This window comes from Stegodyphus dumicola, chromosome 7, assembly GCF_044657685.1.
Source record: "Stegodyphus dumicola isolate Sdum_Otavi_A_Nest chromosome 7, ASM4465768v1".
Classification (NCBI taxonomy): domain Eukaryota; kingdom Metazoa; phylum Arthropoda; class Arachnida; order Araneae; family Eresidae; genus Stegodyphus; species Stegodyphus dumicola.
Genome location: NC_140774.1, coordinates 79873409 through 79897240, shown reverse-complemented (window position 1 = coordinate 79897240; position 23832 = coordinate 79873409). Strand labels below are relative to the sequence as shown.

Genomic DNA, 23832 nt, shown 5'->3' with positions numbered 1-23832 from the left:
TTTCTCTTGAACTTGCATTGATTATGAATATTATTTTTTGAATAATTCACATTAGCTCTTAAAAAAAATTCAATTTTTTTTTTCAGACCCATACAAAAGTATGCTGATGAATGTAGAGAATTAAAGTTGTTTGAAATAATGATAATGGTGATAATAATAACTAATTTAATTTAAAAAGCATGTAAAAAAGTGCCAAGTAGTTTAAAACATTCTCCTCAAAGTGAAATAGTAACTAAATCTGAAAAATTTAAATACATTATTATAATGTTTTGTTGAATAAATACACATTGAAATGCACAGTTGGTGAAATCATGTATTAAATTACTTCTAGAAGTTTAATGAACTTGGAAAATTCTTGAATAATGTCTTTTAAAAGTTCTTGAATTCATGCTTTTGTATTAATAAATGGAATTGCTAAGATTTAATAATATTCATTATGTCATAAGTTGCAGTGAAGAAGTGTGAAAACTGTGAAGTGAAAAACAAAAGTTTTATGTTAACAATTAAGCTTATGAGAGAAAAGCACTGGAGTCATAAGTTGATATGCATCAAAATGGAATTATGGCTTATTACCATAAAAAGCTAAAATGTACCTTTCAGAATAATACTGAGTTACAGTAAAGCATCCGTATAAATAAGTAATGTACTCCAGAACTCAGCATACATAATAACAAGGCCTTATTTTGGTAACATATTATTGTGAAATGCCCAGCTATGGTTAGAAAGCCTCCCTGCAAAGTGGGGTTAGCATTGCCAGAAAGTGGCAGGGTTGTCGCATTTGGGGGAAATCGCCCATTTTACTACATGTGGCGACATAATTGGGGATATGCCATGGATGGAGCGAGAACATTATAGAATGCATTCTTAGCAGTTTACTCGGGAATATTCTCGAAAGAAGGTAAAAGCTATATATTACCCTGACTCTAAACAGAGTAAAGATAGTATCTTGAGCTGAGAGATTAGCTTGAGCGTGATTGACGGAGTGGTAGCTGTACTTTGCAGGGAAGCTGTCTTCACTGTTATAGCCTGAAGGCTATGTTGCTGATTATTTCAGCATGTTTGTCATAGTTTTTTGACGAGTGTAAGCGTGTCTTTGGAATTGCTCTGTGTAACAGTGCATCAAGTGTTGTTATCAATTACTTCAAATTCATGAAGCCGTAGAACACAACAATATGTTTAAATTGATAAATTAAGCATAATAAAACATTATTTAAAGTAATAGTAAAATGTATTATGCTCTTTATTTTGTAATTATAATAAATTTTCTCATATGTGTATCCATATTATTATATGCACATTTGTACTCATCATTAGGATTACTATAAAAATATAATATTAGGCATAGTTAGTTTATAGTATTTTAGTAAGTTTTGTACCAGTCTTACTTAATAGGCACTTTATATCTTACAAATCATTTATTTCTTTTAATTAAAAAAATTGGGAGCATGATAAAATTGTATATATCAAATTAGTAGATATGGCATATGTGACATTAGTCAGAGTTGGATGCATTATGCAAAGTGACAAGAATAAAAGAAAAGCGAGCCACTTTTCAGGTGTGTTTACATTTGTTCTGGTATGAGTAAGTGTAAAAGCAGAACTGAAAGAATTAAAAAATGCTTTTTTTTTTCATTTCCTCTGGGGAATGTATCAGATATTTTAACATGAAATTTGATAAGAAACTTTTCTGAGAAATTCATTCCTCTCCAAATTACAAAGGAAGACAACCAGGACATATATTGGGTTGGCAAATAAGTGATTACAAATTTTAAATAAGAAGGAAAATTCAAAATTTTTACTTGAAAAGTATAATTTTATTAAATTAGGTATTTTCCATTTTTGTTGATAGCTTTTTGCCATCTTTCAGGCAGGGTCATAATTCCATGTTCATAAAGTTTCTGATTTTTGTGAGAAGAAAAGTGAGTTAAATGATATTTTACATCATCAGTATCATTAAAAATTTTACCTTTTAAGGAGTTCTGGATGAAACGAAATTATTGGAATTATGAAGGTGCAAGGTCAGAGCTGTATGGTAGATGTGGCAACACATCTCAACCTAGGTTCAATAATTTTTGGCAAGTGACCAAAGATGTGCAGGGCTTTGCATTATTATGTTGGAAAACAACACCATTACAATTTGCTAATTCTGGCCACTTTTCTTGAACTGCGTAGCTCAGTTTATTAGTTGTTGAATGCAGGCATTTGAATTAACTATTTAGTTTCTTGGTAAAAGTTGAGAATGCAGAATTCCTTTATAAGCCTACCAAAATGACAACATATCTTTTTTTTTTTTTTTTTTTTTTTTTTTTTTTTTATGAATCTCTGCTTTTGATGATGTATGAGCTGGTTCATTTTGCTTCATCCATGATCTTTTTCAATTTACATTGTTAAACTATCCACTTTTAGTTGCCAGTAATCAACTGTTTCAGAAATGGATCAATTTCATTGCATTTCAGAAGTTAATTGCAGATGTTAATGTGTTGCATCAAATGAATTTCCTTGAGCTGATGAGGGACTCATAAATAGAATTTCTTAATACAGCCAAGTTCTATTATTTTAATGCATCTATGTGACACATTGAGCTTCTCTGCAATCTCACATGTTCTGCTATGATGATCATAGTTAATAAATCGTTGATATGGTTCTGTAAAATCACCAGAATGAAATTTGGCACTAATTTTTATGCTGCTTCCTTTCAAGGTTTCATTCTTATATGCGGCATGTAATTTATGCTTGTGATAAATTATGCATATATGCTTGTGATGCATTTCTCCTTTTTTGGAAATAATGAAATAAAAACCATCTATTAACAAAATCCACAACCACTTAGTTGTCAACCCAGTGTTATAAAGAAACAAAGCCTTCCTTTCCTATGCAAAATGAAATGCATTTTTCTCCTCCCCAGAATTCTAAAATATTGTGAGTACATATGTAAAACAAATTGCTGAATGCAACTGTTGCTCAAAAGTTGCTAAAAAACTGTATTTCTCTGAAAAGTTTCTTACTGTGCTGCACATCGCTAGAGCTTACAAGGCCATAAGTGAGATTTAAATATTAAAATTGTAATTTTTTTAACTTCTTTTCATTTCAGTGAAAAGGATTCTCCCCTTAAATTAAATAGACCTCAGACTTTCAGGCTTTCTGTTTGACAATTTGTACAAATAATCTTTTATATTATTGTGCCATGATTCATTAACAAAAGGTATTAATTTCGTTTTTTCTTTATATTTTCTTGTTAATTTAGGTTCATTTAAGACAAATGAAACTGATATTTTTAAATGGTACCGAATGTTTTGAGCTTTACATTGATTGTGCTTTTTATAACCATAATGTGCAATATTCAAATATAATTATTTTATCTGAGGAATTCAAATAAAATTGTAGAGCCATCAGGATTATTTTGAAGCAGAAGACATGAAAAATGAGCAATGCCCTCCTTGGAACTCGAATCTGGACCTCTCGAATACGTGCAGAGTGTGTTAACCGCTACACAATGAAGGCATGCTGGAAGGAAGGAGAAAGTACCTTATATACTCCCCTTTTTAAAAGGTGCCTGGGAATCAGATCTAATCGCCAAATGTTGGTGGTGAAGAATCATCATCCACCACCTTTGATTTCAGGCACCACTATAGAAACATCAGATTATTTTGAAGCATGAGACACAAAAAATGAGCAATGCCCTTGCGGGACTCGAACCTGGACCACTCGAATATGTGACGAGTGTGCTAACTATTACACAATGAAGGTATGCTGGAAGGAGGGAGAAAATACCTTATAGTGTGAAGTCTAGTAATTTCAATGTCCTAGAATGACAACATTTGTATTAGTTATGCACTTTATTTATAAACGAAGAACCTAAATAAGTGCTATCAACTAAATATTCTTTTCAAAAGTCAATATATATTATTCAATAAATCTTTATGAATCTCTACCCATTTTTTTGCTAGAGCCTGATGTTTTATATGTTAATAATTCCATTAAAATAATGGTAAAAATTTTTTCTTGACTTATGTAATTTAATGGTATAATTTAACTTGAAATGAAAGTGTAATATTTTTGCTTGTTTAATAATCTTCTGTTTTGTTCAAAAAAAAGGTGAAACCCAAAGAAACATTGTCAAGCAAATCTGCCACACAAGAAGCAACAGATTTATTTAATAAACCTGTGGAGGTTTGATTATTTTTTTATTTAAAATTTCAATAACATTAAAAATAAATTTAAAAAATAAATGCAGATGTATTATTAGGCAATTCTTCTCTAATTGGAGTGTTTTTAATTCAATAAATCTCTTTATATCTCTATCCTTGTATCTTTCATAGTTATTTAATGTACACACATATATATATATATATAATTAAGATAAATAACAATTTTAAATTGCATTTATATTTCTAAATTATATACTTCAGTATGAAATGAATGAGTGATATTTTTCTTTTGTTTGATCATTTCTACCATTTATGTAGGTAAAAGCTAAAGAAACATCATCAAGCAAGTCCGTTTTACAAGATTCAGAAGATTTATTCAGTAAACCTGTAAAGGTTTGTTTTCTTTATTTAAAATTTCATTCACCATATTAAATATTATCAATTTGAATGTAATTTTCAGAGTTCTTTATTAATAGAAGAATTAATTAGAAGTATAGGGCAGAGTTCTTAAATCAAGAAGAAAATTAAATTTAACTTCAAGAATTTTTAATATTCAACATTACTGATAATTAATAAATGGCTTCAGAGTTTTCAGCATCATTTCAAAGAAGCCACTTAAACCATAGTTTTTCATGTAATTTAGTTGTTAAGTCATGTTACATCTGAAAATAGAATTTTTTCAGATTATTGATAGTAATTATTGAAGCAAAAGTTGCATAGCAATAAATTTTAACATTTAACTTTCGAGAATAATGATTATAATATATATCAATGCAAACTATAGGTTTTCTGGCATATAGCCCTATCTCATGAAGCCTTTTGGTAATTATAGACTGTGAAACTCAAGTTTCAGTGGCAGCATATAGCATTACATTGAGCTTGGCAGCCACCTGTGTTTATTATTGGCCTGCCTCCAATCTTCATCGCATTCCATCATGCATATGTTCATGGTTACTCATTTTACATATAATACCTTATAGAATTTAGCCAACTGTTGTGAGAAACAGGGTGAATGTCATGAAAAAAGTACAAGCACACAAATTACTAAAAACCTCAATACAGAGAGAGTACTGTCCTAGTAATTATTTATTAAGGAAGGAGATTTGCATCCATTAAAAAAATTATTTAAAAAAATTATTTTGTTTTCCATATAATTGTAATTTAGCTTAGATTTTCTAATAAATAGATCAAAAGGACATGAATTATTATTTTACATTGCATTTTATGAAAATCTAGAAATGCAAAAGCACATTAGCAGAAATAGGTGGTTAATAATAATGTATGTAGAAATAATTTTTTTAAAGTGGTAAGCAGAGCATTTTTATATATTTTAAATAAAACTCTATTGTTTTCAAGATCATTTTTCTTCAAGAGCAAACAAATTTTGGTGACTTAAGTCTTGAACATTATATTTATGTGAGGAGTTAAAAATTCTGTAAGTTATGTTATTCTGTGAGCTTCATTAAAATCAACTTATTTATGAAAGCGTCAGAATGCTGTTAAAATAAAAAAGAAAACAAAAGTGGAGCAACGTATTGTAAATTATAAGGTCTTTTAAAATTTCCACAAGCTATATTTAGGCATTATTTCTTATTATGCTATATCATTTGCCATAGAAATGAAAAAATAATAATAATAATAATAATAATAATAATAATAAAATGTGTAGGAATGTGTCATTGAAAAGAAAATTTGGCAAACTGCTAATTAAATTGGCGTATATTTTCTGTTTCATTTGTAAAATATGGCATATTTATTTTTAGAAAGATATTACATCGCCTCCAACCACGCAAAAGAAAGTTCAAAAATCTTTATTTGAAGACAGTGATAATTTTGACCTTTTCAACAAGAAGGATAACAAGCTTATTGAATCATTTCAGGCAAGTACAGCAACCTTGTTTTGATAATTTCAGTCAAATACTTCATATGGTATAATGTTTTTTTTTAGAGTTATGTTTAAAGAACAGAGATCTTACTACTAAAAATAAGTATTAGTTCATCTGAAATTAATAAAAACATTCCATGTATAGTTTGAAAAAGCTTATTTATTTTGAAAACTTTCCTGCAATGACAAAATTAGGATATTTTAAGTATCTTTTAAAGGAAAATGATCCATCCAAAAGAAGTATATTGAAATATAGAAAACTTTTAATTTAAAAGTTTCAACTCAATTATTTCATGTAGAAGAGATGTGTAGTAAGTTTATTTACGATCTGAACCTCAATCACTATTGATGAAAAAAAAAATGGAATAGGATTAACCCCTTAACTGCCGCAGGTGTATATATACGCCTTGCTCAGCCGATGCGTTAACTGCCCCAGGCGTATATATACGTTCTTCCAAACTGCTATCATTTGCTTTGCGCTGCTACACCTAAAATTATTCGCAAAGTTAACGCATCGGCTGCGCATCTGGGGCAGTTAACGCATTGGCTGAGCAAGGCGTATATATACGCCCGCGGCAGTTAAGGAGTTAAAAATTCTTGCACGTGTGTGTGTAAAGGTAATCTAAACGTGTGAGGAAACGAAATGTTGAAGAGCTTTTATTTGCAGCTGTAAGAATGAAGAAAGTGTAGAATGAAAAATGACACTTTTTTAGACTCAATCTGCAGAGCAAGACTCATTACATAAAAGAGAGTTTTTGTTTGAAGTGTTCGAATGGGTCAAGTTCATTTTTCAATCATACGGTGCAGGGCAGGCAATGGCAACTTATGATCTGCGGGTCACTGAGTGGCCCATTTTATAATTTCAAGTGGTCCACTTGAGTTCCAAACATAAAAATAAATTATAAAACATAAATATGAAATGAGCACTTAAAGAATTCATACAAGAATAATAACACAATAATAACCAAAAAATAATAACATTTTTGTTTGATTACAGAATTACAGTAACGAACATGCATTTTAATTTTTAGAACTTTTTTTTAATGGCAGAGACTAGCCATTTTAGGCTTTGGTCACTATTAAGGTCAGAAGCAGTGATCATTTTATTATGCAAGCACTTAGTTGGTGACCATCGTTGCCTCCTTTGAAGGGACAGACAATTCACATTCATGTTTTCTCAGGATTCGAACCCAGGCCCTTTGGTACAGCAGTCAGAGTCACTAACCACTTAAAATCCATCTGGGTGGCTGATTTTAGAACATAAGAATTATAGCTTCAAGGATAAATGGGTAAGTTTGGCAACACCGATTCATAGTCCATAATTAAAAAAAATAGCTCAAAGTATGGATTGGTTCAACTTAAAATGTAAGCAAATATTTTCACACAGGAAATTTATTTTAAGGAAGAATAGGAGCATTTAAGCTACCAAAAATTAAGATGGTTGTATTCATCTTAAGACAACTAACTATAAACCAGACTTAACTAAATTGATGTCACACAAGTTTAGCATCAGGGTAGCCTTTGATATTGAAGGGAGGAAATTTTATTTAGTAAAGTTGATTAATTTATGTTTGTTTTTATAATAATTAGAGTTATAATTTTAATTTTTTGTTAAAAGTTTAAAGCATATTGTAATTATTTTTTCAATAAAATGTATCTTATTTTTGACCTAAAAAGACTATTCTGAAGTTAAAATAATACTAACCCAAAATGTCTAGTTAATATACACATTTTGGTTGATTTTGATTCACAGCCATAAAAGGTTGCCAAGGCCTGGTGTAGGGTTCTGCTGTTATAGATGTTTGAATCAATGTCTCTCAGATCTTACTAGACTGAGAAGTGAGTTATTGCTGTAATATGAATCAAAGTGACAAAATGTTATGAGGGTTAAAGCAGCATTTTTTAGTGATTCTTGAAATGTAACAAACATAAAGCACAACTTGTGCTACAGAACAAAATTCCATTACTTATGGATATTTAAAATAAAAAAAATTTAAATTTAAGTAATACGCAAAGTAATGTTTTTAAGCTCGCTGAAGTAATTTGTGGCAAATTTTTAATGCTGCCTTGTAGAATGGCTAAAGCCCGAGTAAACTTAGGCAAAGCTGGCATTATGGCATAAACTGCAAACAAGGTTGTCATACCTCTAAAACATCCAGAGCTTTGGCTATTAACTAATTTGCATTCTAGTGAGGATTATGTACAGAAGAATTTATAGTAAAGTTTCAAATCATAATAATTTGGTATTAACATGAAATCATATATTTTTCGTCACTAGAATTTAAACTAATCAAAAACAAAGGTCTTAATAACTTTGGAGAAGATTTTTAATTTCTAAAATTGAACTAAGAGAGCCTTAAAATTTCGCATTAAGGAACATGAGGCATATGTTAGAAAAAAGGAAACACAGAAGTCTTCTGTTGCCCAACATTGTTGGTCTGAAAATCACACTTTCAATTTTTCTGCTACCAAAACTATTCAAAAAACATCTTCCATTGGAGAACTGGATTTTCTAGAGGCATTTCACATTAAAAAAAATCTTTCTGTTCTAGTTATTGATCCTAATTCCAATCCATCTAAAGAAATTAGGTTTTAGTTCTGGTTTCATCAACAGATGGCACCACTAGTTTACCTTCTGTTTAGGCTGTCTTATCTTGTCTAATCATTATATCCTATCTCATTCGTTTGCACTTTTGCAGCTGAGGATGGTGGTTTGGTAAAACCATCAAAACTAGTCCTGTGAAAATTTGAAAATATATTGCTGATTTTTGTTGTTTGACTTCTGAATTAACATAATTGTGTTTAACACACAATGTAAAATTCTTAAAAATAGATGAGTACATCAACAAATATACTTGTAACTCTTAGTTGTACTTAACTTGAATATCCTCATGTAAAGTAAAACATCAGTATATTAGCTACATCGTACACATATTTTAACATACATAAAATAAACTTCTACTGGAAGAATTAAAGTAGATTTTTATCTTTTGTTTTTGATAAAATCAGCCATCCTCTTTTCTACAAATTTACTTCATGTGGGATAACTAATGGTTCTGTTGATTTGGATTCATCTGCAGGGCTGGTAGCTATCCTGGCCATCTCATGGCTGGTTCCATTTCTCAGTTCAGTCTCTGATTCTCATCGATTTCCTTTGACCTTTGGTGTATTCTGGTGGTGCTGGCTTCTTCCTTGCAAAGTTTATTTGCAGTTCATGGTCTGCAATATCTGGTTTACCATCCATGTGTGCTTTCTTATTCCTTTTTCTTTTAACTTCACTAGTTTCTCGTCTAGTGGCTTTTTTAGCATTGATCTGTTTCATAACTACCAGTTGTTTTCCCATCAGTGTAAGCTTCCTGCTAATATTGTTCACTGGAACTTTTTCTCTTCACCGTCCTTCAAACTACCTTTGTTTGTTACTCAGGTTGTTATGACATCTCAAGGAACCTTGAACTTTTGGCATGTTCCTTGTCCTTTACTTCCATCTTGCCTGTCCTCTCTTGTAGCTTTCTTTTTGATGCATCATCAAACCAAGGCCATTTTTCTTTTTTTTTTTTTTTTTTTTTTTTCCATTCCCAGAACTCCCTCTTTTAGTTTGTGTGCCTTGTGATTGTGAACATCCCTTCTGAATCAACTGACCTTTCTGACGACCATCTACTTTTTCAGTTTAGGAGTCTCTGTAATAGAGCTCTTACAAGTGACTTATCAGCCTGCTCATATATTTTTCTATCTGATCCATGTTCACTCTTACTGATTCACCATTATTTTCTTTTAAGTATAAAACTGATTCTTTAATTCTCTCGATTAAAAAGGGCACCTTCGAATTTACTATGAAATTCCCCCTTTTCCTTCTAGTACACATCTCCCACCTTAAAACCGACTTCACATATTTTCTTAATAAAAATTTTTTATGTATGGGCCATATCTCAGCTGCACATTTTATCATCCAGAAATTTCTGAATGTCTGCCTACTTAAATTCTTTTCAATAAAAAAAAAAAAAAAAAAAATAATTATCAAGGGTTATAATCTCCCCCACCTCAAAAAATAATTCAGCTAAGGTTTTACCTATGATATCATGTTTAGTGGATCTTAGTGCATATGCTAGTTCATTAACACAGCTATTCCAGCACTGGTGATAATTTCTCACATAATTGTGGATAATTTTAACTGTGTTACTATATACCTGGTCTGTGATAAATGCAGGTGATTTTGTGGCTGATTATTGTGGTCGATAAGTACAGGAATTCTGTTTTTCAATCCCTCTATACAGTGCTTTACCTCACAGTATAGTGATTGCTATAGTGACTTTTTTACTTCTTCAACTGGGTATAATAAAAAATGGGTTTCTAAGCCTTTGGCAGAAGTCAAAACTGAGCTTCTGGTGTCAAAACTACTGGATAGTTTCGTTTATGCACAGCACGTGACTTCTACTTTGAGAACTTCTAATATAGACTACCATTTCTAAAATGTCTGTTTTAAAACTTCCAACAGAATTTCTGTATGAAATGCTAATTAGTGAACTTTTTATAAAGTATTCAAAAGAAATTTGAAATTGGCTAAAAGCTGTAGAATGTAGTCTCACACATGTGATATGCATTAAAATTTTTGTTACATATTCTCTTACTTATAATGAGTTGCTACGATGTTCTTTAATTTTACTTTTTTATTATATTAAACTATTCTACTTTATTTTTTTATGTTTAAGGTAATGTTATTTGATCAGAAAGAGCAAAAATTATAAATATGTTCTGTTGTACAAAAATAAGGCTTCTTTTAAAATTCAGTATCAATATAAAATTTTAATTTGCTATTGAAAGTTATTTTGGAATGTATTTCTTCAATATAAGTTGCATTCCTTTTCAATAAATCTAACTAAAATTTCCATGAACTGTATTTTCATACTTGCTACAGAATATTTGTAAAGTTGTTCTAATCAAAATCCAAATTAGGTACTGATTATAACTATCTCTAAAATTTTTATAAATTTTAAGCAGAGCGTATTAAAAGTAAGAAGCATGATTAGATATAAAATTCAATGAAATTAAGCTGCAAAGTGCAGTAATAAACTTTTTTTGAATCTTTTAAGTTAGAAACAAAATATAGGCAATCTTTGCTACAACATATTGAAATGAATGAAAGTTGTGCATATTGGCAAAAATAATCCATTAAGTATCCACCCTTTTTTTGTTCAGTAGATTATATTTAAAAATTCATTAACAAGCTCTGTAACTGTTCTTCTATAAAGACAAACACCGGCTAGCTCTAAAGGGATTTTTTCTTAACAGAACACAGGAACAGTTACAAAGAAAATACACATCAGAAGTGAACATATACTAAAATGAAAACATACACACTTAATAGTTAAAAGTAACATTTAAAATTAAAAGTTACAAATTATCGATGCATAATAATGAAGAACTATCCTCATAATAGCTGGAGGTCAGCTGACTGTAAGTCGTTCTCTTTTCGCCACGAGATGGTGCTCGATAAAATAGTTCTATTACAGTCAAATAGTAGGCGACTTGGCAAGAACAAGGTAGATGGGCTCGAGTTTTATGAAGAGTAAGTTTAGATTCAGGAACATCTTTTGAAATGGATGCAGTTTCATTGGGTATGACATGTTGAGGGTGTCCCCGTTTTTTTCAAGGGAGCTACTGGAGTTACACAACCTGTAGTTTGAAACTTATTTCGCTCTTGATTTGGTTTCAAGGATGAAATATGATATTTGCCAAGAATTTTGTCTGATTCATTGGGATCGGCAATATCGAAAGTCGTTGGAGATCTTGTAGTCACTGTCACGTATGAACTATCTGGCTTAGGCATGAATTTATTAGTTTTCTTTAGAGGGCCTTTGCTGACAGGGTGGATATTAACCCAGACTTTTATTTCCAGAATGAAATTTCAGATTTTCTTTTCATTTTTTATCAGCATATTGCTTCTGTGTATCTTGGTATAACTGGACTCTTTCTCGTACCTGTTGTACATTTCTCCCAAAACATTTAAGATATGGAGTAATTTCTGGAACAAAATTATTGTTCTCAATTACGGCTTTTATAACATGTATTACATCATCTGTGGTTCGTAATTCTCGTGCAGACTGGAGAAAAGCAGCAGATTGTCCAATTGAGTCACATTTGGCTGTGTTTAAAGCAAATTTTATTAATGATAGTTTATCTTTCCATGCTTGATGGTTACTACCCACAAGTATTACTAAATGAAGTTTTAGATATCTGTTCTTTCTAGCCCCATTCACATGCAACGCTGTTTCATACAGTTACCGTTTGTATTAGGGAGAAAAGGGGATATAGAGCAGCCTCCAGGACCGGTTCAGATGCACATCGTCTTCAATCCCTTAACCCATAAGCCACTGCAAGCAATGAATGATGTCACAAACGGGAATCAGATTGGCAGATTTCTAACATTTACTTACATCTTTTTTGACATTGTTTACTATTGCCATGGAAAGCCAACGGAGTTTAACTCTTAAGTTAATTAAAATACACCTAAATTAATTTAAAATGCAATTTATATATGAGGCCAAATAATTAAAAGAAGAAAAGAAACCACATATGTTGCTGAACAGTTTTAAATAAAATGTTTTGTGGCTTCAGCAGCCACAAAACATTCAACATTTGTGGCTTTGGCAGCAACAAAACATTTCAAACTTTGATTTTTGAAAAAATGAATAAAGCGACAAATTAGTAACATTAATATTAATTATAAATGTTTTAATATTGATTATAAACATTTTAGAAAATGTGTTATAATTCATTCATCTGTTAAAATTGTTTTGAACGTGTTTTATGAAGATTTGAAATAAAAACTTGTAATTTATGTTTATATTAATCAATTGAATAGCACTAGGTTTTATTTTATATGTATGTCATGAAATTCAGTAATAAAATTTTTAAGAAATTTGAAATGATTTAGTGACCATGTAGACAACTTATATTCTTTAAACTGCGTTTTCTCAATTTGCATTTTTCCAATAAATCTTTTTATTTAAAGTCCTAAAACTTATATAGATGTGGCTTAAATTATTTAATATTTTTATCACTTAATTAAAATTATATACTTTATAGAAATAAGAATGGGTTTTGCAAAATACTGAAAAGAAAAATTATTTGAAGTGGAAATGTGATTCAGATCATATTTGTTTCAAAGTTTTTGCATAAAAATGTGTTTTTATTTTTTCTCAGAAACTAATTCATTAATTGCAAAATTAATCCCTAAAGTTATTAAAAACTTTCTAATAAATACAATAAGAAAATATGGGGGAAAATCATTGAAAGTTGTAGGAGTATTGTAGGACATTTTAATTGTTAAACTTTTCTTCCAAAAATTTTAAATTAAAAAAAAAATACTGGCAAAAATTTTTTTTCAGTTTAAAATTATTTTGTCTTACAAAACCATTTAATAATATTCATAAAAGTAGATAAAAGTTCTTAAATTAAAAATTCATTCAAAAGGTACTGAGTTCCCTTGTTGAGTTGAAGCTGATATGCGCGTCTTTAGTTTTAACTTTGCAGTATTAAGTTTTATTAAGTTTTAACTTGAGCAGTATTTCTGGAATACCAAGTCATCAGATAATCTTGTCCCTACTTATTAACAAATTTTCATATTTTGTACGGTTCTATGTAATTTTTCTGCATGATATTGCATCCTCAGGTATCTACCAACACAATTGTTTCGCTGACAGTCTAGTGAGCAGTCATCTGCACGTCAGCCATGTTGTTTGTTAAAATTAAGTAAACTGCGCAATCACGCTGTGCAGTATGGGAAATCTTCCCATTTGCCCTGCTCGCGAGAGGTAGGAACGTTCTACCAAATTCTACCTCCAATTGAGAGAAGCAGTTAATGCTTGTCACCGTGTTAATGGGACACGTTGGAAGAACCACTTTACGCTACCAGTCGAAACTGCTCTAATGAATGGGGCTTCTTTCAACTGGATTGGATGGTAGGTGATAGACAGGAGTAAGACTGACAGTTACAAAGAAAATACATATCAGAAGAGAACATAGATCAATGTTCAAAAGATAGCATAGTTGTTGCATGGCAGAACTCGTAAATTGAGTACCATTATCACTTAGTTATTTTATTTTGTAATCCAAATCAAAGGGCAACTTCTTCCAAAAGAGTTGTGGCACATTCTCTGGCCATTGCTTCCTTTAAAGCAAATAGTGACACAGTCTTGCACAATAAAAATCCATTTTTCACCATATGCTGTTTCAGGAAGGTCATTTAACAAGGTCTCAAAGTATTGAGCACAGAGTTTGAAGTAACCGAGATGACTTTTAATTAGAGGCTGTATAGCGACAGCATTAGAAACAGCTTTTGACATAGCCCGCTATATCTTTTCTCATTTCAACCTAATAGTATCTTTTTGCTATTTGATAAAAATGCTCCATCAGATCCGTAGTGACCTGCTGGGTGAATCATGATATTCTTTCAAGACTTCTGCTTTTCTTTGTTGAGGTGTAACTAGTTATGCTTCTTCTTTTGAATCAGGAGAATATCGGTGCAACACTCTTCTGTTCGATAATGTATTCTCTTGCAGTCCAAGTTGCACAGTCTACTTCTTTCTCTGGATTCTCAAAAGTTCCAATGGTATTTTGAAGACCATCATCTTCCAGCTATGATTGATGTAATTCTGCAGGACTAGTAGTGGGGATTTCAATGGACACAGCATAAAGTTGATGAGAATCTGTACTTAAATGTTCACAAATAGGACGAGATAATAGATCAGCAATAAAGTTCTAACCATCCTTTACTCTGACTGAGAATCGAAACTAATACATTCTAATCAACAATATTAGTGAATCTATTCAAAATATTATCATCAAAATATGTATTCAGTTTTTGAATAGAAACCATAATTTAATTTAGTATGCCTATAAAAACTTTTCAGAACAACAAATTAACAAAAAAGTTTAAAAGTATGAGAATTGACACTAATTCTAATCGACAGTATCAGTGAATCTATAAATCTGATTCAGTAAGGAATTTACATTTGCTTTAAGAAGCAGTTCATAACAAATAATCAGTTTAAAAAGAATTTTAAACTCAAATCAAATAGTATTTTAAAAGAAATTTATCTTTGTGGTCCTTTGAAAGGCTGTTGAATTTACTTTCTATGTGCTAGCAGCACGATATTATTTTAACATCATTTGGTTTCAAAATTTATTGTGACCAGCAATCCACATTTGAAAAGAGATTGAGAATCATTTCCACAATCAAAACTTAAGTTCGGGAGTTATTTCATTTTAAAACCAAACCTAAATAAACAGAAATTCTAAACATTTTGTTTGATGTCATTTTATAAGCAGAAATTCTAAACATTTTGTTGGGTGCCATTTTGTAACTGTTCTTCTATAAACACAAATGTCAGCTAGCTCTAAGATCATTTAACAGAACACAGAAATAGTTAAAAAAAAAAAAAAAAAAAAAAATGCATATCGGAAGAGAACATACACTAAAGCGAAACATCTAACATTTAGAAGTAACATTTAAAATTAAAAGTTAGATTTTATGGACAGGTAATGAAAAACCTATCCCTTCGTAGCTGGAGGTCGACTGCAACTCGTTCTTAGATGGTGTTCAATAAAATAGTTCTGTTAATGTCAAATAGCTCTGTTACAGGTCAACTTTGTGTATTTATTATTTCTTCTGTGGAATTTCTGTAGTATATAAAACATTTTGCTTTTCCTATGCACTAAATGGCAACTTTTACTATTATGCCTTACAAATATTGACGAAATTGAGACAAAAAAGATAAAAGTATTAAGAGCATTTATGAGCATCAAAAATTTAACTTAAGAAAGCAAAAAATAGTTTCATGTGTAATTTCAGCTCAAGAATTATTATAAGCTAAATTCAACACTTAATATGATTTAGTAGTGAAATTTTTTGAACTAGTAAAGAAATAACAAGTGCAAATGGTGTGCAATTTTTTATCACTCCAATCTGTTTTTCTTGGAATAATACTTTGACCAAATTCTAAATCATTTTTCAATCCACCCTTGTTTTATGGTTATTCCTAATGCTGTAATATTATAATTTATAATCAATATAAAGAGGGTCTAATCAATTTTTTTTTTTACTAAGTGCATCAAAAGTATTTTATTATATAGTATTTATATCTTAGCTTATTTATATAGTATGTCCTTGGCAGATGAAACCATTGACCATAACTTAATTTTTAATGTGATTAATATCTACAATAATACAAAGTCCAAAGTCCAGAATCATTGGGACTTCAGCCATTCTGTGTCTCAGATGATTAGTTTAAATCCATTAAGATGACGTATAGAACGTATAACATTAAAAATATAAAATAATGAAGCATTTATACCCTTAATAGAATTAAAATTTACACACACACACACACACACAAAAACAACAACAACAACAAAAAAAAAAAAAAAAAAAACCCTCAATATCTTATTTATTTTATTAATTTTTTTTCCCCCAATGTAACTGTTTAAGCAGTTCCTTTTTAAGCCCAAGTGTTGAGAATTCCCACTAAACTGTTAATTGAAAGCTTTTCATTCTCAGCAACGTATTTATTACTTTCTTGACTGTTGGTAATGATATTTTCTGGATTTAAAACCACACTACAGATTTCACCATCCATTTGTTGATTGATGATTGGTTATTGTCATCACAATAGAAAGCTTCTATTATAGCATCTTCTTTTATTGCCACTTCTCCACATTTCTTCAGAAACTCTATAAATTGAAAATTTTTGCCTTTTGCTTGTGATATCCAAAAATGTTAAAATTTGCAGCTATAATCATCACCATAAAATAGAGTAGCTGCCCATAAATTAGCCAAGCATTTTTAAAAGTATCTCTAAATACATTTTCCATGACCGTGCAATGCTGCACATAGCAGATTTTGTGTTAAAATAGTTAAATAGTCTTTGTGACTATTCAGAAAATTTAGCATAAATTTTAAAAAAGTACTACTTTATATTTGTATTTTAGCATGTACAGCACTCTGATATCCATTGGATGAATGATGAATGTACACTTTGGAGGATAGAAGACAGAGACATTATTTGTTTGTAATCAGAACAGTTATTGCATCATTTGATTAACTAAACAATTTGAAATGCTGCCTATTCTCAGTATGAAATAACTTTTAAAAGCCAATTATTTATTAATGTGTGTTATAGTTCTTTTATTTGAATGATATATGATGGGGAAAATCTTAACTCCTTTAAATTCCCGAAGTCAAGTTACCAATTACAAAAAGTTTGCATTTGTTCATGCCTGCAGTATTTGCATATGCCCAAAACTTTAGTCTCATCTTGGAATCTTTTATTTGTGCTGATTTCGCCAAGGTATTTTATGTGTATATTGCCAGAAAAGACTTGTTTGATCAGTGTTATAAATTTGTTCTGGATATAATTTTCCAGTATTAATTAGTTTGATGAATTCATATGCAAATTGTTCAGCTGCTTCAGTATTAGCTGATGTTTTTTCACCTGAAATTAACTTACCATATCCCAGTGATTTTTAAATTTGGTTAACTATCCTGTTGAATATGTAAAATCAGTTTTTAAGTTCTATTTCCTCGTGAAATATTTTGACTTGAGCCATAAACACTGAACCTATCAATAGCATGCCCTTGAACCCATTCTGTTATCACTTTGTCTTGATTGCTGTTTTTAACACAACAAATGATTTTTCTGTTATTCATTGTGAGTAGAATGTCAGGATGTGCAGAAAAAGTTCAAAAACTTTTTTTTCTGTCTTTGTTATGTTATATATTGTTGACTTTCTACTTCCATGTTACTCACATAAATTTGAGACAAATATGCCTTTTTGATTGACATCAAACATGCTTTTACTGTGCAGATCCTGCTGGAGCTCTAGAATTAGAAAACTCTGACATAAATGAAAATTCTTACTTTAATAAGATAGCTGTAATAATGATAGCCTGCAAAAATAATATAAATAATAATAATATAAATATAAAGAATATATAATCAAATTAGAAAATTAAGGAAGAGCACAGTTTGCTATGTTAACTGAACCTTGGAATCTAATTCTTTCTCCCTTTTCTGCTGCTATGCTAACAAATGAAAACCAGTATGAGCAACATCCCACACCAAACATTTATGTCTTAACGTTGCCCATATTGTTTCAGTCAGACAGAAAAATACTGTTCCCCCACAAGTGCACATTCATTCAAGGGCCAGAAAATGTCCTGAAGTGGGGTCATGGCTATCCTCAATTTGTCAATCAATAAATAGCTAGGACGTGATTTTCCAACCAGCAAGATCTTGAGGTAAAGATATTAATCATTCTGGATTTCAGATTTTGTACTGTATTTCATTGAGCAAAACAAAATGTATTTTGCAGCAAAAAGACTTTATAGCAACAGTCATTCAGTTACAAATTACCACTGAAAAAATTTTATTGTGTTTGAAAATTTTGTATTGTTAAAAAAAAAAAAAGATCTAGATGTGTCTAAATCTTTTGATCAGTTACTTTCAGGCTGATTTCTTGTATGTCTGTTATAATTATTATTTTAAATGCAGGAGCCTCAGTCTGAGCAAAACAAATCTATATTTGAAGATTCTGATCAATCTGATATGTTTGCACCTTCAAAACTAGAAGTAAGTGGTTTTTAATCTGAATTTTCTTTCCAAAATTATCCACAAGTGTTTAACTTCTTCAAAGTTAAAGGGGCTTTAACCTCTTCATTATCAATGCTTTTGCTTTTGGAGATAAGATCATCCACGTCGTATTAGTCATTCCTCAATTTATTCTTTTACTTCTTCCACATCTAAAACTTTTTTGCCACCAATTGCATCTGTGATTAGTTCAATTTCTTTGGTTTTATTTTCAGTCATTGGAAATCCTATAAATTGTTGATAATTTCATTTGTTGATAATTGATGCCAGCAAGCATTAAGTGTGAATGAACATATGCTGAACAACTTATAAATGAAATTCAGCACTGGAGAAATCAAATGCAAACAATTAAGATACCATGTATGAGTGAAATTGTGCTTCGCAAATCGGTGCTCAGCGGAGGTTTACTATTACATTGCTCAAGAAAATGGAGGGACTGTATGTCATAAGCAAAAGATCATCAAGGAAGTGAAAGAAAATTCATACAAAGGTGTAACAGTAGGTTCTAAACAATTGATTATTACTGTAAAAATATAGTGAATATAAAAATTTACAAAAAGGATGTGTTCTATATATGCAAACATAATTGCTTAAAACCGCCTTTAAATCCTGATTAGTTTATCAGGCATGCCCCATTAAGTTCAGTTATATCTCATGCATAAAATTTAATAGATTGTATAAATTTGTAGACTGTAGGAAGTTTGGTAACCTGTCGAAATCAGCAAGCATTTTTAGTTTCACAGACTGTGGAACTAAAAATGTGGTTCCACAGACTGTGGATTCTAAACTTCAAAAACAGTAAGTGCATGGAAGACCAAATCATAGGTGGCAAAAAGTCATAGAGCAGGACAAAGTCATTAATGAATTACTACTCCAAGGGAACATCATTATTTATCAGCAAGGTGTCACAGATGTGAAAAGATCTTTCTATGCAGAAGCAGGCTGGTTTGAATTGATACAAACCATTCACTATCGTTTTGAAATAACACTGTGTGCCTGAAGACCACTGATTTATCTAGTATTAATGAATAATTAATGTGTTCTTATTGGCATATTGAACTGTGACAATCTATTTTGCTTAGAGAAAAGTTAAAATTTAGCATGCAGTTGGATAACTGTTGTATTTACATTCAAATTTGGAAAATACCTTCCTGTAAAAATTCTTCCCATGTACAAGGAAAGCTTTATTTAGTTGAAGAATTTTGCTTAATTATTAATGGATATGCTGACTTCTGAGTAATCAGAAAGGATTTATTTAAACATTCAAGTACAGGGAAGAAATCTTGAGACCTTTCATCATATCCTAATTGCTGTAGTAAGAAATTCTTTTCATTGTATGAATGATAATGAATCATGTGGAACATTGCTTGTTATAGATATACTGAAAGATAAAAGTCTGGAAATCATAGTACACACACTTAGCTATAAAATATAAATAATTTTTAACTACATATATATATATAATAAAACTGCTCCATTATTGTGATAAAACAGTATTATTATTGAAATAAGATGACTTGGTGAGAGTTGTAGTGGATTGGCATTGGAGAGGACGACATCATAACTTGAAGACTTTGCTGCGTACTTAGCAAGATGATAATCAAAAAACACTCATAACGGTAAATTCCACACGTAATTTAATTTTTGATAATTGATACTATCACTGTGCGTGTGCTATGCACCTCCCAATTTTCTACAGCTCACATTTTAAACAATGAGCAAATTTAGAAAAGTAAAATTTGCATGGACACAGCGGAAAGCAGCAGAAGAGACGAGCGAAGAGAAGAAGGATTTGCGATGTAATTAACCTTTAATACGAATTCCATTTCATATCACATGATAGTTTGATGTACAGGTGTTGAGTTCAAACTTCATTGATAAGTGAGTTATACAAATTTGATGACGGATCTTTTTCATTCAGTTAAAAAATTTATTTCTCTGCTATTTTTAGAATGAAGACAGGAGTTTAAAGGCTGTTAATTTATTATTTCAAAGCTAGATTTTATATTTTACATATCCCCCCCCTTCAAGAAGAAAAGGCCTGGGTGAGAAAGTTTTTTAGAGAGAAAGCGCTAAAGCATTAGCAGATGAAGATAAGTAATTTTAAAAATACAATCCTGAAATTTTTAGCAAAATAATTATTTATGTAATTGCAAAATATAAACTTTGATAATATTTTAGAGTCCTTTAGAAATTTCAGTCCAAAAGTCTTTGTGTTTTAGAGTCCATGTAATTAGACTTTTTTCAGGGAAGCCTTTGCACACAATATCATAGTTGAAAAATTTTCCACACGCATTACTTACTTTGAATAATTGCAAAAAAAAATTCAAATTCTTCAAAACATAACTAATTTATATTATTATAGCTTATAGTTTAACATCATACTTTTTATTACAGTATTACTAAAATTATGGTTTTTACTGTGATTGTTACATTTCTAATTTTCTTATTTTACACAAAATTAGAAGACCCCACAGCTTTCTCTGATACAAACATTTCCATCTGTTGAGCAAACTTACTTAAAACTGACTCATAAGTGATTAAGTGTTGCTTTGGCAGTTGTTTATAAAAGCATCCGTTCCCTGTTTAACCCATTAACCACCAAAACTACAAGGAATGATTCTTTTCTCATGAAAATAATAACAAATATTAAATTAAGCATTTATAACACAAATTTACATTGAAAATTTAAAAAATGCTCTTACCTGTGGAAAAAGCGAGTGTTGCGTTCACGCAACGTCAGCGGAATAAGACTACGGATGTTTAGTGAGTAGGATTATACTCGTGTGTGATGTTTTCTTTGAGTGGAGCGCAGGATTACTTTTTAACTGTATAACGTTTTATAAATCTACAAATCACTTTACTTGTAATTGATTTAATATTAAAATATACATTGTATTTCTTTTACAAGTACAGATTATTTCAATTGAATGATTCAAGCATGAAAAGCTTGATTACAATCATGATGTAAAGCTACATTACGTACTTTGCATCTATAAACAGTCTGGCTAAGGTACTCTTTACAAAAAAGTCTTTTGTTATCAACAGACTTTACGATAAAATGTCTACCATCTCCATGAAATGGTTTTTGAATGCTGAATTAACTAGGTGTTCCTGTTGCTGATCTATTTCTGGCTAATTCTACACTCTCAATAGGAGTTTGCAAAAGGAATATGCATTCTCGCGTCTGAAATCTAAAAGAGACTTTATATTTCCACCAGTAAAAAGTGGTGATATTTAGTAAGTTTAGATATGGTCTCACATCATATAATTTATCAGTATGTCAAATGCAAATTCTGCTTCATATTCCTGTACTGCAAACTTGATATCGATTGTCGTACAACAGGAACAGAAATGTCCTTATCAAAAGAACAATACATTTGTCTTGAGGTAAAGAATGATATCCTGTAAGCAATAATATTCCAATAAATCTTCTCGTATAGGCTTCAGATGCAATAAATTCTGGTTTTTTTTTTTTTTTTTCCTCAGCATATATATTTGTGTGTTCAACGAGAAGAGAGTAAATGTCTAAACCAGAAAGGAAATCGAAAATCTGTGCACTAGTTTACCTTGTATTTTGTCTTTTATAGTTTCTCTTCTGTCTCTTTCTTCATGTTCTTCTTGAGACATAACTAACAGTTCCTTTTTTATCCACTTCAAGCTTTCAGTCTTCTGTTTTTAAACTTTTTAGTATGACTACAACGGCTTTTAGAAGGCTGAAACTTACTTCTTACGTGAATTTCAACTTCCCCAGCAGTGATACATTTGTGGAATATGCAGGAAAATTCCTTTCCTCTTCATCACTAGGTTCTGCAATTTCTGGGGGAACAACAACAATATCAGTTTCATTCTGGTCATTATTAACATTATCATCATCTGTTTCTTCATCAAAAAACTTTGAAGGGCTCCTTCTAATGTAAGATACCTCATTCTAGGAATTTTTAAAGCAGCCAGAACATGAACCAGAACATCGAAAGGAATGAGTGAAAAAGGAGATTGATTTACCCGTTTCTGCTAACGTTGCGTCAGTGCAACACCTGTTTTCCCTTCCTTCCCAACACAAATATAAACATCTGACTGACGTAATGTTCTGATAAACAGTGACCTTGACTAAAAATAGATCACTCATAAAGATGGCGATTCTTTGGTTAAATATTTTCAGCAAAATTACCCGGTCGAAAATTTTGCTTAAATATTGCTTAAAGTATGAGATTAATTATTATAAACAAAATGAGTGTTGAAGGCAAATTTTTTTACTGAAATAATCTTCATAATATTCCCTACACAAAATCATCTGCTGGTATAAAATATCTTAGGTAGTTATATTTATATACGCATTTATTTTGATCGTTGTGTCAATACAACACCAGCGGCTAATGGGTTAAAGGCAACTGGCTTCTTCTTCTTCAAAATAGATGGAGCTCTAGGCATCAAATATCTATGCTAAACAACATTGCTATACTTCTACATCTCAGTAGTCTTACATCAGCGCTCCTCAAATTGTGCTTATACATATATATGTAGTGCATGAATTTTGTATAATAATGAAAGATATTACTTATTAGGTTCACCGTATTGTTTGTAAGGTTACTGTTGTATTTTAAAATTATTTTAATCTTTGCTGCATATAATCATCTCATATGTTTGTATATTATTAATTGATGAAAAAATAGTACTTTTCAGAAAACTGGAAAAGTATAATCTCTTACACTGTAAAGAAAAATATATTGTAAAGGATATGATGTAAATATATTGTAAAGGAATATATATATATGTTACCGGCAAAGTATGAAATCCAGCATTCTATAGAATGCTATTGTATATAATGCCTAAAACTAGCCGGCAATGTATGAAATGATTCATATTTCGCACATTTCCTAGACATTCTATAGAATGCCAAATGACAAACCTGCAAAGTATAAAATACATTTCCGATTCATTTCGAAGAACGAAACTACTTACCAAACGTTAATAAATGATGTAAAAAAGCCAAAATAATTACTAAGAAGGAACCACGGCACTACTGGCTGCCGAATCGCTAGGTTGTGATGTTTGTGGAAAACAAAAGTACATTCATTTATCCTGTTAAAGAAAGCATCAGTACTATGCAGTGTTGCATCACGGATGCTGAATTATTTTCTGTATTTCATGAAAA

General features: G+C 30.7%; 1 protein-coding gene across 2 annotated transcripts in view; it reads left to right on the top strand.

The window, feature by feature from the left end:
* Positions 1-23832, top strand: part of LOC118182188 (uncharacterized) — a 134379-nt gene that overhangs the window by 72737 nt on the left and 37810 nt on the right. For both annotated transcript variants that reach the window (XM_035351505.2, XM_035351507.2), the window contains exons 18-21: positions 4096-4170; positions 4467-4541; positions 5912-6028; positions 18582-18659. In XM_035351505.2, coding sequence (XP_035207396.1) covers positions 4096-4170; positions 4467-4541; positions 5912-6028; positions 18582-18659 — 345 coding nt within the window. The remainder of the gene's footprint in view (positions 1-4095; positions 4171-4466; positions 4542-5911; positions 6029-18581; positions 18660-23832) is intronic.